At 43.4% G+C, this 14,093-nt stretch overlaps 1 protein-coding gene and 1 non-coding gene across 2 annotated transcripts in view; both read left to right on the forward strand.

Moving 5' to 3' along the window:
• The first annotated feature begins 1,882 nt into the window (after positions 1–1,882).
• trnae-uuc lies at positions 1,883–1,954 on the forward strand. The gene has a single exon. It is a non-coding gene; the product is annotated as a tRNA-Glu (tRNA).
• Positions 1,955–9,311: 7,357 nt separating this feature from the next.
• Positions 9,312–14,093, forward strand: part of dgkzb (diacylglycerol kinase, zeta b) — an 82,828-nt gene continuing 78,046 nt past the window's right edge. The window contains exon 1 of the mRNA XM_039807750.1: positions 9,312–9,999. Within this exon, the coding sequence (XP_039663684.1) occupies positions 9,833–9,999 (167 nt within the window). The 5' untranslated portion in view covers positions 9,312–9,832. The remainder of the gene's footprint in view (positions 10,000–14,093) is intronic.

The raw sequence follows: 14,093 nt of genomic DNA on the forward strand, positions 1-14,093 counted from the left end.
TGTGTTGAACTGAGAGTACAAACACGTCTGGAGGGATCCTTTTTAAGAGGAAGGACTTAATCTCGTGCTGCACCTCTGTTTTAATTGGCTGTCAAAAATAACCTTGGCTTCCACCTCGGAGCGGGCGCCCAGGGGATGAACCAACCGCCACGTGCCCGCGGTGAAGGGCTCTGTGTGGGCCTCGCTGCGGCCGTGCAACCCCCGCTTAGCTGCACCAACACAACCGCGCACACACACACACACACACATGTACACACACGAAAGCACACACACACTCATACGCATGCATACATATGCACACACATACAAACACACATACGCACACACATACACACACACACACATGAACACACATACGCACACACACATACGCACACATTACACGCGACATTACATACGCACATTACCCATTACCGCCCACATACTCACCGCGACACACACGCAGGCCACACACATGCAAGTACACGATCACATACTCACACACACACACACACACACACACATACATACACACCACACACACACACACACACCTCTGCTTGTAGTGCTGTAGTTGGCGGCTGCTTCTTTTGTAAAAGCGCTGTTTTTGTATGTTGTGAGGGAGCAGCGCTGCAGAAATGTGATCTAAGTGAGAGGCAGAGAGAGAAAAGCTCTCAATATGTTCACGTTGTTCTTTTTAACCCTCGGAGAACGGACGTGTGCGTGATCCTGCTGACTGTAAATGTAAATCAGTCTAAAATAAGAACCCATCACAGCCCCACCATCATTTCTGTCCGCAGCGTTTACTTTTCATTGTACAAAAGTTAATCTACAAACAGGAACAAAAGAGAGTAGACAAGACCGTGAAATGACATTTTACTGTGAGATGCCAGAGTTGGTTCTGCTCATCGTAGCGACCCAGGAGACCGGGGGGTTCAGGTCCAAAAAGTTCCTCAGAACCAGTGTTGGGTGTAACAAAGTAACGCGTTACAGTAAACTAACTACTTTTTCGGCACGCTCACACGCTCCACACGGGACGTGACAGAGGCCGGTAGCACAGCCAAAGCTAACTTTTGAGAGCATTTTTAGCTTTGTGGCTTTTTGCTGGACGGCGCTCTGAGCCAGGCAGACGCAAAGCTGACAACCTCCCAGAAGGATGTGGTGGAGATAGTCTCATACATACACGCAGCGGACCGTGTATTCCTTGAGGGATGGGTTAAATGCAGAGAATGAATTTCGCTACATGTATGTGTATGTATAATAAAGTAACTTTACCAACATCACTGCCACCTCACCATGGAGGGATTTTCTTGCACCAAATGCATACCTGCAATGCATTGTGGGTGAAATCCACCTCTGGAGTGACCATCGTTGTTCACTCGCTCCCTCAGCTCTCCGAGGGTCCATCTCACCAAGTTCACTTCACTTTTTTCAGACAATTAGAACAACACTTAAGCATCGCGCTTTTCTCGGGTTAAATTTGACCCGTTTTCAGAGTTCAGCAGTATGGGTCTCACTCAACCAAAAATAACTATGATGCATGGAGGAACGTTGTACAGGTTCCATACAATGTTCTTTGCGGGTCAAATTAATGGTTAATTTCAAAGAATTTGGGGTGTTTAATACAATTTTTAAGATTTTTCCTCTTTATTTCAGAGTGACAGTGGACAGACAGGAGAGGTGGGAGAGAGAGAGAACATCTCCACTTACTGCAATGAATATATTTACCCGTAAGAATAATCATGTCGACTAAATCTGATACTGATGAAGTAGACAACACGAGGGATAAGATGGCAGCGAGGAGAAGTGCTTATAGGGGACGTGAACGAGGGCGTGTTGAACCACTAATGAATTTGCGATGATTTGTCGGGATGAATTCATTAATGAACTGGTGGCTTTCACGTCCCATGTGGTCTAGCGGTCAGGATTCCTGGTTTTCACCCAGGCGGCCCGGGTTCAACTCCCGGTATGGGAATAAACATTAAGTTAACCTTGGTGTTTTAAGCCAAGACGTCGTCGGATTAGACAATGGTTAGGTGCTGTCGGTACCCGATCTGTCCTGTCTGCACCATCCGTCATGCGCAGATGATAAACCTGTTGAGGATTTACGATACTACACGATCTGTTCCGGTCCTGGTTGTAGTGGTCTGGCGTTATCCTCCACCTGGAAGCAAACATTAGATTATCATCTGCGCATGTGCATGACGGCCGAATTAGGTTTAGGTGCCTTGAAGTCGACGTTGGGGGCTTAAAACACCATCGAGCGTTAACCCTTGTGTCGACCAACAAGCAAGTTTTTGTTTTTTAGGTCAAAATTTAAAATTTAAAACATTTTGGTCGTCTTTTTCAACACTTTTGTCGCTTTCCCACTGATGTTTTTGACACTTTTTTCAGCATTCTATTCACTTTAATCAGAAGTTATTTTATCACTTTTTTTTTTCAAAGTCCAGTGCACGTTGTGTCCGAGCCCGGCCCGACACATTAACTGTAATGATGAGCCCGAGCCCGATTTAAACCCGACCATTTTTTAATACGTGGGCCGTTATAACTTACGTTATTAACTAGAATTCAGAGTTGTTTGAACTACAGAAATTTGTCAGAGTTATCTTAAAGGGGTGATAGAATGCAAAACCGATTTCACCCTGTCATAGTTGAATAACGACAGTTCGGTGGGTAAATAGGACATACATAGAAGCTCAAAGTCCCACTGACACCCCTTTACTATGAAAATCTCATATTTTGAAACTGCCTCTGAAAACGGGCGAATCCCAACAAAGCTGAGTTGCTTACGCAAGCATCTCAAAATCCGGAACCTTAAGAGAACGGTCACGCCCCAACATTTACATAGGCTACACAACTGACCTGGGATCAGGTAGTACATTTACATACTACACAACTGACCTGGGATCAGGTAGAACATTTACATAGGCTACACAACTGACCTGAGATCAGGTAGAACATTTACATAGGCTACACAACTGACCTGAGATCAGGTAGAACATTTACATAGGCTACACAACTGACCTGAGATCAGGTAGCATACATTTACATAGGCTACACACTGACCGGAGATGTAGTATACATTTACATAGGCTACACATCTGACCTGAGATCAGGTAGTACATTTACATAGGCTACACAACTGACCTGAGATCAGGTAGCTTCTTTCTAGTAGTCATGCAGATCTCTGCTATTCCATTACAAAATTCACTTCTGAAACTTTTTTATGCGAGAAATCAACCATATAAAGCTCGAATATGGGCCGCTTTACTTAAATGGATGGCTAATTGCAAATTTTCTCCGACTGTGTGTCGGAGTTTAGTGCCGGTGTTGGTGCTGCCTGGGTTGCTACATCGCCACCCTGACCGCAGTGTCAGCGAGCTTGTTACGCCCGCAATCTTTTACCGCAGCCCGCAGGTTCCAGTTAATCTTATAATGGGTATGTGTGTTGAGTTATTTAAACAATCGGGGAAATAAACGCCTCTTGTCCGCGAGTCTCATTGATAGAGCCGCGGTGAGATGGAGTCCATCAATGAGAGCTAGCTAATATGTGCGTATGGCAAGTCGCTCAACCAATCAGCGCGCAGCTCATCTAAATATTCATGACCATACCATATTTGGAAGAAAAGCTCTTGTTACAAATAGGGCCAAAACACAGGGATGCATAAGGGCCAATAAAATATCAACCAGGCCATTTTCAGCCCAACCAATGTTACATACCCCATTAGGAGACCATAAGGAACAGTGTGAAATACCCTATATAATCATTCTATCACCCCTTTAAGGAATAATGCAACAAGGACGAAGCCTGTAAACTGCTGTTAGTTTATTCAGAATGGAATCGATCGCAAATGGATCCAAATGAAGAAATGTAAAAAAAAAAAAAAGAAACTCGAACCATATCTCTCTCAGCTGAATAGGGTGGGTAACAGATCAAGGCAGCAATATAATCAAAGCCCTGGAACCATATAGGAGACTTTCTGGTCTCCATCACCTAATTAATACTGTCCTCCACAACACGCCGGATATAGGTAAAGGACTGGTGAGATACCTGAGACTATCTGGTCTGGTTGGTATAGGAGAGACCATATCTGCTGCTAAAGGACTGGTGAGATACCTGAGACTATCTGGCCTGGTTGGTATAGGAGAGACCATATCTGCTGCTAAAGGACTGGTGAGATATCTGAACCTATCTGGCCTGGTTGTGCAATTATGGAAGCCAGTGCTACCTCACACTCAAGTCAGTGCAGTACGCAAAATTACGAATCCCACTATGGCCATGCCAAGACCCGCCGATTGGTTGGGGTTAGGCATTTGACCTTGAGTAGTTAAGGTTAGGATAGCCAATTGGTCAGGGGATAGGACCTGAACAAATGGGGTTACGTTACCTCGCATTCTCATGGACGCCTGGCCAATAAATGCTAGAAGGAAAGGCGGGTCTTGGCGTGGCCATAGTGGGATTCGTAATATGGCGTGCAGGACATATACCCAGAGCTACGAGAGAAGCTGGAGAGGCATAGCTTTCTCCCCACCCAATTAGGCTAATAAAGCAATGATTATAAAAACACAAATGCTTGATCAAGGGCCCGAGCGTGTAGTGTAGTGAACGCTGTGTGGACGGATGAAAAGTTATATTTGTATAATTAAAGGTCCAATATGTAATATTTGTACTGTAATGAATCCAAAAATGACACCAATGCCTCATCAGATATTAAGGAAACATGTTAAACTGAAATACTATCTTTTCTGACAACAATGCTAATTTCAGTATTTTTTCTTTTTGAAATTTACATTCCGTGATGGAATTTGTGTTTATGTTTTGATCTGTGTGTTGTTATCAACGGCCCAGTTTGACAGGCAGGCCGGGTTGCCAGATATACCTGTAAAAACGTAAACCCAGCGCGCTACAGCTGTAACGTTAGTACAGCCATGAAAGCAGCAAACAAACCAACAGGATCAATGGAGATAGATTCTACCCGACCTAAAAAAAAGAAAACAGCATGTTTCTAACAGTTGCGTGACCAGAGACATAACAACCCCCTGGTAAATATTGGAGATGTATTTGAAAGATGGAGACAGCTTAGAGCCCAAAAGGACGCAGAGTTGGCTTATTTTCTCCTGAACCGGTAAGCATTAGCTTCAGGCTAATTTATCACAGCTACTAGGGACGGGCATTTTTTGTCATTTCAACATTTGTGTTCTCACATTGAATTATATAGTTAGAGTAGCCGAGTTGGTTACTCGCAAAAACAATTGAGACAGTAAAGTGATCCCGACTGGTCCTGGCTAACGCCGCCATGCTAACCCTGCTACCTGTTAACGTTACCGGAGAACCAGGCAAGCAGCCCACGGCTGTTTACAGCGTGTAGCCTCGTCAGCGGCTGGAGCCGACAACGGTGAGTTATTTTAAGCCACGAGAGGGGGGCTGTAAATCGGAAAGAGAGGACTGTGAGTGTGCAGTGTGTTTAGCGATTTTTGCCATAATTCTAAGCCAATGAAGTGTGTTCCGTCGGTAAGGTAGTGGTATTTTTAGCGTTTCGTATTGTAATTCCAAGCCGAGGAAGTGTGCCTGACTGGCGTGTGGAGAGGACGGTGAGGTTGTTGTGTTTTTAGCGGTTCATACTGTAATTTTAAGCCGAAAAAGTGTGTCTGTCAGTTGGTTACAGAGCTCCGCGTGAGCACGGGCTTTTATGACTGTCAATATAGCCAGCATCTACCGTTAGCTACTCCGCTGTGCTGTGAAGTAATGTCTGGCTATGTGAGAAAAGTGTCTAGCAACGTTGTTGTGAATGCTGCGGTCTCAGCCTGGCAACCCCCGTGAACTTCAAGTCTGGGCAGGAGGGGGCGGGGGAAACGACTCTCCAGTATTTTGAATTGGTAGTGCTGTAACTATTTTAACCGCTAGCTGCCAGTATTACACACAATATTACATATTGCACCTTTAACCCTTGTGTTGTCTTCCCGTCAACTGTGCAACTTTATGTTTTTCTGGGTCAAAATTTAAACTTTTTGTTCAGCGTTTTGGTCGTCTTTTTCAAAACTTTTGTTAGGGCGTTCAGGAACATTAGCTGACGTTAGCTGACGTTAGCTGACGTTAGCTGACGTTAGCTGACGTTAGCTGACGTTAGCTTCTCTGTGTTGCCAGATCTCGCGAGAGTTTGGCCCTGAGATGGAAACAGGTCTCAAACTAAGTTACTCTTCTCCTGATATGTCCGTCTGAAAAATGCCATGTTAGTGTCAGAATGTTCTGGAGATATGTGGCTTGTGAGGAAAGGGTCCAATATTTACTTTGGTGACTACGGGGCAAAAGCCACAAGCCATGAAAGCCTTAAATCAGTCAGAATAAGTTAGATGTCCAGCCACCCTGGTCATACCCAAGGGTGTGTAGTGTATTGTAGTGTGTGATGTAGGTTCTTCATGTTGTCGGTTGTCGGTGTCCGATATAGGGACTGCTTGTTTGTGTCATGTGTCTGATGTCCTGTCGTGAAGTGCCTTGCGACTGTGGCCCAAACCAAATGCCCCACGGTGACAATAAAGTTATCTACTGCTAGAGTCGAGTCGCCCGCTCATTTTCTGCTAGAGTTCATTAAATACAGACAGGCTCGGATCACCAGAGCTGTTGTAAACAGGGACTATGAGCTTCTATCTATTAAAGGTAGTGCATTATGGAACACACTACCCCCAATTATAAGGGAATGTCCCACTCTGGCCACCTTTAAGTGCCAATTAAAGGTGTGGCTCAGAGCTAACCAAACGTGCAACCACCTCTAACTATATGTTGTACCGTATCAGCCCAGTAAAGCATACTAATGAATTGTGTCTCCATTTTAACACTTAGTAATGAATTCTCCTGTTTCTCCCTGTTTTATAGTAAATTTTACTATTGTATATCTTTTGTCCTTTTTATTGTAACTTTGCAGCCTAATGGACTGCAGATGGAAATTAGCCCTTGGGCTATAATCTGGCATTTTTTATGTGTACTGTTGTACATGTTCATCAAATGTGCATCATCCTATAATAATTAAATAAAAAAAAAAAAATAAAAAAGTCATGTAGTTGAATCAGTTGAAACCAACCAACGTTATGCAAATGGGGAGCACTCGGCTCGCCTCTCAAAATCTGATGAAAATCTTTTAAACTGACCTTTGTTGATCTGAAATGAAGACAGATTCAACAACTGCACGGTCTATTTCTCGCTTAAAATGTTTTCAGAAACACGTTTCAGTGAACTATTTTCGTATAATACGAGATCGTATTCTGAACAAGCCGCCATTAATGGTCAGTTTTGAAATTCGGGAGAAGCCAGACCCATGTGACGCGTTCGTCCAATCAGCTGCCGGTCTAGGGCTTGGAGCATGCCCAATAACAGTACACGCAGTCGTTGTTTTGATGAATCCACTTCTCATTGCATTGATCTGTATGCTTATAATTCATCTGAATTTTCTTTTAATCACGTTTTACAGACTAGAATGAATCATTTAATGATGATAAACACCATTAATTCATGTAATTTAAGCAAAATCCTAATTTGCTAATCAAACACATGCCCACAAGTTTATTTTTTGAATGTAGAATCGCTAATAATCTGTGTTCACGTTCAGTTCTCCAGTTGGAAGTTGGAGCGTCTCGGATCCAAACCATCTCTGACTTTATCCATGACCTTCCACTTAAGGGATTACTCCAGTGCCGCCAGGTGTCCCTTATTTTGGCCGGATGTCCGTCCCCTTCCTCTGTCTCTGTGTTGGTGTTCTAACCTCTGGTGGATTTGTGAGGACTATGGTTAACTGCTCCTCAGATCTCTGCAGGGTAAATCCAGACAGCTAGCTAGACTATCTGTCCAATCGGAGTTTTCTGTTGACTAAAACTACTTTTGAACATACACATGTTTGTGTGTGTGTTTGTGTGTGTGTGTGTGTGTGTGTGTGTGTGTGTGAATGCTGTGTGGACTAGCCAGACCCTCCTATGCAGCGCTGTGGAGGAAGGTCTGGATGACAAACTAGGTCAGCACTAACTTGTGTCTCATTTCTTCAAATTAAAAACATCTCTAAGCATGTGTATTGTTGCACTAAAGTTCAAAATGTATTTATTGCCATTCCCTGAAAGACCCAAGCAGCCCTGCCTTGTTGCTCCGCCCAACGTTCCTCTAATGTTGACATGGTCAGCGTGTAGCTCGCTAGCCTTTCCTGTTGTTTCCTGAAGAAAACGGAGGAGTTAGAGAACAGAAACACAGAGAGATGCCACACTTCATCCTAGACATGTACGTTTATCCAGACTATAGCTATGTCATAAAGTATAGTATTTATTTTGTTGTTTGTCAAGCAATTCTATTGTGTTCACATTCTTGTCTTTTCATAGTCATAGTTAATATTTAATAATAAGCTATTGCATTGTTCAATCCCTGCACTGTTCAATCCATGCACTGTTCACTTTTACACCCACTCTACCATATAGCACCTTATCATGGTTATTGCATCACATGGTCAGTCCATACTAGACCTCTGTAATCACTATCTATCTATCTATCTATCTATCTATCTATCTATCTATCTATCTATCTATCTATCTATCTATCCATCCATCTATCTCTCTGTCTATCTATCTATCCATCCATCCATGTATCTCTCTATCTATCTATCTATCTATCTATCTATCTATCTATCTATCTATCTATCTATCTATCTATCTATCTATCCATCCATCTATGTATCTCTCTATCTATCTATCTATCTATCTATCTATCTATCTATCTATCTATCTATCTATCTATCTATCTATCTATCTATCTATCTATCTACTATCTATCCATCTATCTATCTATCTATCTATCTATCTATCTATCTATCTATCTATCTATCTATCTATCTCTCCATCTATCTGCAGCCTTCAAGTTCAGTTGCAGATTTTCCAGATTTAAATCTTTTTTTTCAAAAGAATTTCAGAACTGAATCTAAATTATATTTAACCTAAAACACCTTTTTCTACACTTGTTTGAATACATTGTTGTATTTCCAAAAAAAGGTTAAAGATCAGAACTTGATCTTTCAGTTTCACATCTTTTTCTCTCCACAAAATGAACCATTTGGCACAGATTTAACTCCATACTCCGCCCGCCGCTGCAGCAGCTCTGGAGAGGAGAGAATGAGTTCATTTCCTCGGCTTTATTTAGACTCCTGAGCAGCTGCACAGCCTCACAAGCTCCAGCAGGTGGACTCACAAGGCACTCACCTCTCCGCTCTCAGCCAATCACAGGCAGGCAGAGCCCGGGAAGGGGGCGGGGCTTGTGGAAAGAGAGGGAGAGCCACAGAGCTGAGATAAAAAGTGTCAAAGAACAGAGAGAGAGAGAGAGAGAGCGAGAGAGAGAGAGAGACGCGGAGAAGCGGAGGACTGAAAGTGTGAATAAGAAGTGGAGAAGCAACGGGGGTGAGAAAAAAACTACACTTCCTGCTTTGCGTTTTTCCGTTTTGAAACTTCCTGGATTTGCAGCTGTGAGAGCGCGTGTCTGTGCGTTTATGTGGCGAGAAAGACGAGAGGAAGAGAAGAAGGAAGAGAAGAAGGAAGAGGAGCCTGACATGAGGAGGAGAGAGGCTTCCTAAAGGCTGCCGGGACGGGACGGGAGAAGACAACAAACGGAGTCCGAGGAAACTCAGCGCTGGAACAGTTTGGGTTGTTTTTGCAGCTTCTGGCTGTCCAACAAAGTTAGTTGGTGGTGGAGAGAAGCTGTCAGAATGGCTGGCGTGCGCTGCTTCTTAAAATCTGACAAACTGTGAGAGAAGGGAGCAGGAAGGAAGGGAAGGAGGGAGGAAAAGAAGGAAGGAAAGGGAAGGAAGGGAAGGGAAGGGAAGGGAAGGCGGCCATGGATCCGGAGCAACAGCCCGAGGAAGAGCCGCCGGCTCCGGACAACTGTCCCCCGCTGCAGGATGAAGGGGAGGCGGCCTCCTCCTCCTCCTCCTCCTCTGTCTCCGCCCCCCCCTGCCTCCACAGCAGCAGGACCTTCACCGGCCTCAGGATCTTCTGCAGGAGGTCAGTGGCTGCTTTCTGCTTTTAAAGTCAACTTTTACTCTCATTTCAACCATATATCCTGTATGTAGTGAGACCAAACAAGGTTTCACCATGGATCAACTGGTGTTACACATTTAAAATGTATAAAAACGACATTTGAGACGGGCTACATTTAGTGCACACACATTATAGACTATACATAATGTGCAGTTACTAGTTAAAGTAGAGCATTTCAGACAGACAACAGAAGACCTAAGTAGACTTGTAACTAGTAGCACTGATTGGTATAAGTTAGATTCACCGTGAGGTGGAGGTAGAATATATATATATATATATATATAGAATTAAAAAACATCTTTTATTCAAGTTGTGGTTATGAGGCCAAGGGTGGAACATGTGTTTGATTTCTGAGTTTAAAGTCAGAAATGTGACTTTAAATTCTAAACTCTAATCCTTTTGCAGCACAAAAATACAAGTTTTACGAGCACAACGTGCAAAAGATGCATAAGAAGGTGTAAAAAAACAACAACAGATTTCTGACTTTAAACTGTAAACTCTATTCCTTTGGCTTAACTTTCACAAAGTTTATAAAAAACATGTCATACGTTCAGACAAAACGTGCAAACCAACGTTGTGCTTAAAGGTCAAAAGATGCTTAAGAAGCCAACGTCTTTATTGAACTTTCTATGGGAGATGAATTTAGGGCCACGGGTGAAAAATGTCTTTGATTTCTGAGTTTAAAAGTCAGAAATGTGACTTTAAACTCAAACACAAATTACGTCCAACGCATTCTCACGAACGGGTCCGTGTGATATCGTACGAAACTAGGAGACGGCCGGCTGGTCACATGACGCCTGCTGGCTCTGAGCTCCGTGGCGCCTAGCGGCTAATTGTTTAAGCCGCTACCGAGCTCCGTTGTATCAGCGTCAGTCGGTGGTTCAGTTACCTGAGAACAGGTGACTGTGAGCCGGGTACAGAGCACCGCCAGCTGCCGCTCATTTCAGCGGAAATTACCTGTGTGTGTGTGTGTGTGTGTGTGTGTGTGTGTGTGTGTGTGTGTGTGTGTGTGTGTGTGTGCTACCGATATACCGATATTTGCGTTTTTACGTGTCTCGGCATCGGCTGATACGCGGCTGCTGCGTTCTCCGATAGTTTTTTCCCGCCATTATTTACAGACCGGTGTCCATAAAGGCAGCTCTGTGTTGCTGGAGACTCTGCACCCGTCCATATGATGCACACTGCACACATCATGTGGGTGATATGAATGTAAGATGATTGTAGTAATGACTCTGATCTGTGTTTTTGGTTATTATTGTTAAAGAAATGGCAGAGCAGATTCCCAAAACTAATCCAGTGTGGCAGGGTTTACATTTTAATGATGTAAATTGAGGGAGCAAAAGTAGCATCGGCTCCAAATATCGGCTCAAGAAAATTGTCATTGGCTAAGGCTGATGAAAAAAAAAAATCTGTATCGGCACTAAAAAAAATCCATATCGGTCGATCCCCGTGTGTGTGTGTGTGTGTGTGTGTGTGTGTGTGTGTGTTCTCGTTTAACTATATTTGTGGGGTCCAAAAACCGGGAATACAGTATACTTGTGGGGTCCGGACAGCTTTGTGGGGCCAAAATGCTGGACCCCCCAACTTTAAAGGGCGTTAAGACTTGGTTTTAGGATTAGGGTTAGAATTAGGTTATGATTAAGGTTAGGGTATGGGTTAAGGTTAGGCATTTAGTTGTGATGGTTAAGGTTAGGCATTTAGTTGTGATGGTTAAGGTTAGACATTTAGTTGTGATGGTTAGGGTGAGGGTAAGGGGCTAGGGAATGCATTATGTCAATGACGGGTCCCCACAAAGATAGTGTCACAAATCCGTGTGTGTGTGTGTGTGTGTGTGTGTGTGTGTGTGTGTGTGTGTGTTAGCATTTGATCCGTGTTTGATCATTTAGGTGGAGATTACCGTTAAATTTAGTCCACAGAATATGAGCGTTGTGCCGCGACGAAAGTGAAGCTTATGAAGCAGATGTTGGTTTGGATTAAACTCGTGAAGAAGACACCTTTCCTGGTGGAAGACTTTAGTTTCCCCGGGACGGGAACTCTGCTCTCTGGCTTTAAAGTCCTGCCTCAAAGTGAAGTTTAAACACACTGAAATGTCCAGGCTCACTCCTCCACTACTTATTCATTTATTTCTGCATGTATTTATTTATTTAATGAGACTTAAAGCCAGGTTTCGTCGTCCACAGTGTGTGTGTGTGTGTGTGTGTGTGTGTGTGTGTGTGTGTGTGTAACATCCAGTTTGTGGTTTGCAGTGCAATGATTTATTTGTCACACACACTCACACAGAGACACACACACACATACCGAAACTTGGTATTTAAATGTGGTCATTTTTGTGTGTCATTTAACCATTTTCTACCACACGAAAATACAAAGTCATTTTTTTTTTTATTCATTCTTTTGTAAAATTTGAGCTGAAACTGTCTGACAGTTAAAGACTAGTGTTCAGAGGAGTTTCCCCCAAATGTGTTTTGATAGTGTGTGTGTGTGTGTGTGTGTCCGTATGTACCAAATAGGGCTGGGCGATATGGCCTAAAAAAGAAATCCCAGATTAAAAAAAAAAAAAAAAAATCCGATTTAAGATTTAAATCGATTTTTTTCTCCCTCTTAAAATCAATCTGCAGATGACAAGTTTTATTTTGTTTTGACTCATACACACACACATGGGCATGTATACCATTATGTTTATTCATGCCAATTTTGTGGAAATATAAATTGGTTTGAGTGTTTTTTTTTTGTGTGGGGGGCTATATATTCAACAACAAAACGGATGCGTGAGATAAAGCTGTTTTCACACATAGGCCTACAGGTAATTCACTTCTCGTTCCTTGCTAAAAATTCAAATCATTTTAACGTTATTGCGCAACATTGCCCCTATTTCCATCTGTTGCTGAGTAACGTACGTTAACATCCCGTGGTCTCTTGAATGTAGCGTACCTGTAGCAAGCTCCTTCGTAGCGATAAAAACAAACATCGAAGCGGAGCTCCGTGCTACAGAGCGGTGCTAGCTAGTTGTTTAAGCCGCTACAGACCTCCGTCACAGCTCGGTTGTATCAGCGGCATTTAGTAGATGCGTTGAGCCGCAACAGAGTTCCTCAACACGGCCTCTGGTGCCCCGCATGGTGCTCCTTCAGGTCAGCTGTAGCTGGTTGTTCAGTTATCCCAGAATAGGTGACTGTCAGCCGGGGACAGTGCACCGCGAGCTGCCGGTCATTTCAGCGGAGATTACGGATAAGTAAGTAATGAAACGACTGGTTAAGAAAATAATTAATGTCCCTGTCGCTGCCATGTTGTTTGTGTCTCACAACAGATGATTTTATTCCTTTCTTGGGAACAAACTTCCCACTCTCACCGGTAGCCATGTTGGCACTTGCTGTTGCTTTTTCGTGTGTGCTATGATGTTGTTGTTGTCGCTTGCCACACTGCTATGTGAAACTAACGCTACGGAAGCTCCGGGGAGCCAAAAATGCGCCATTACACAAAAACTCGATTTACTTATTTTTTAAATCGCCCGCAACAAAAAATTTGAATTAATTCATTTAATCAATTTTTCGCCCAGGCCTAGTACCAAACTCCCTTCATGTTTTGGCTGTTTTTTCTCTTCTGCAGAGCTTCTGCTTCTCAAATGTGAGTTTTTGGTGGATTTAGTTTTTGTGTTATGGTTGACGAATTTGTTGATTTTTCTGTCTTATCTTCTGTCTTGACTCTGAGTAGTAATGGACAACAGACATCTTCTGCTTTGCCAGTGGGACAGGGGGTTCGTTATGCATACCCGTGTACAACACACATTCAATCAGTACAGCAGCTCTGGGTTCCCACACGCACACCTCTCCTCAGCATAGCGTACCGCTACTCAACAACACGTGCCGTACTATCCTGAGAACGTGCGCTAATATCGCGAGAGCGTACGGTACTATCGCAAGAACGCACCGTACTATCGCAACAACGTACCGTACTATCGCGAGAGCGTGTCGTACTATCGCAAGAATGTACCGTACTATCGCGAGAACGTGCGCTACTATCGCGAGAACGTGCGCTACTATCGCGAGAGCTTACCGTAATAT

The sequence above is a fragment of the Perca fluviatilis genome, chromosome 8, assembly GCF_010015445.1.
Source record: "Perca fluviatilis chromosome 8, GENO_Pfluv_1.0, whole genome shotgun sequence".
NCBI lineage: Eukaryota > Metazoa > Chordata > Actinopteri > Perciformes > Percidae > Perca > Perca fluviatilis.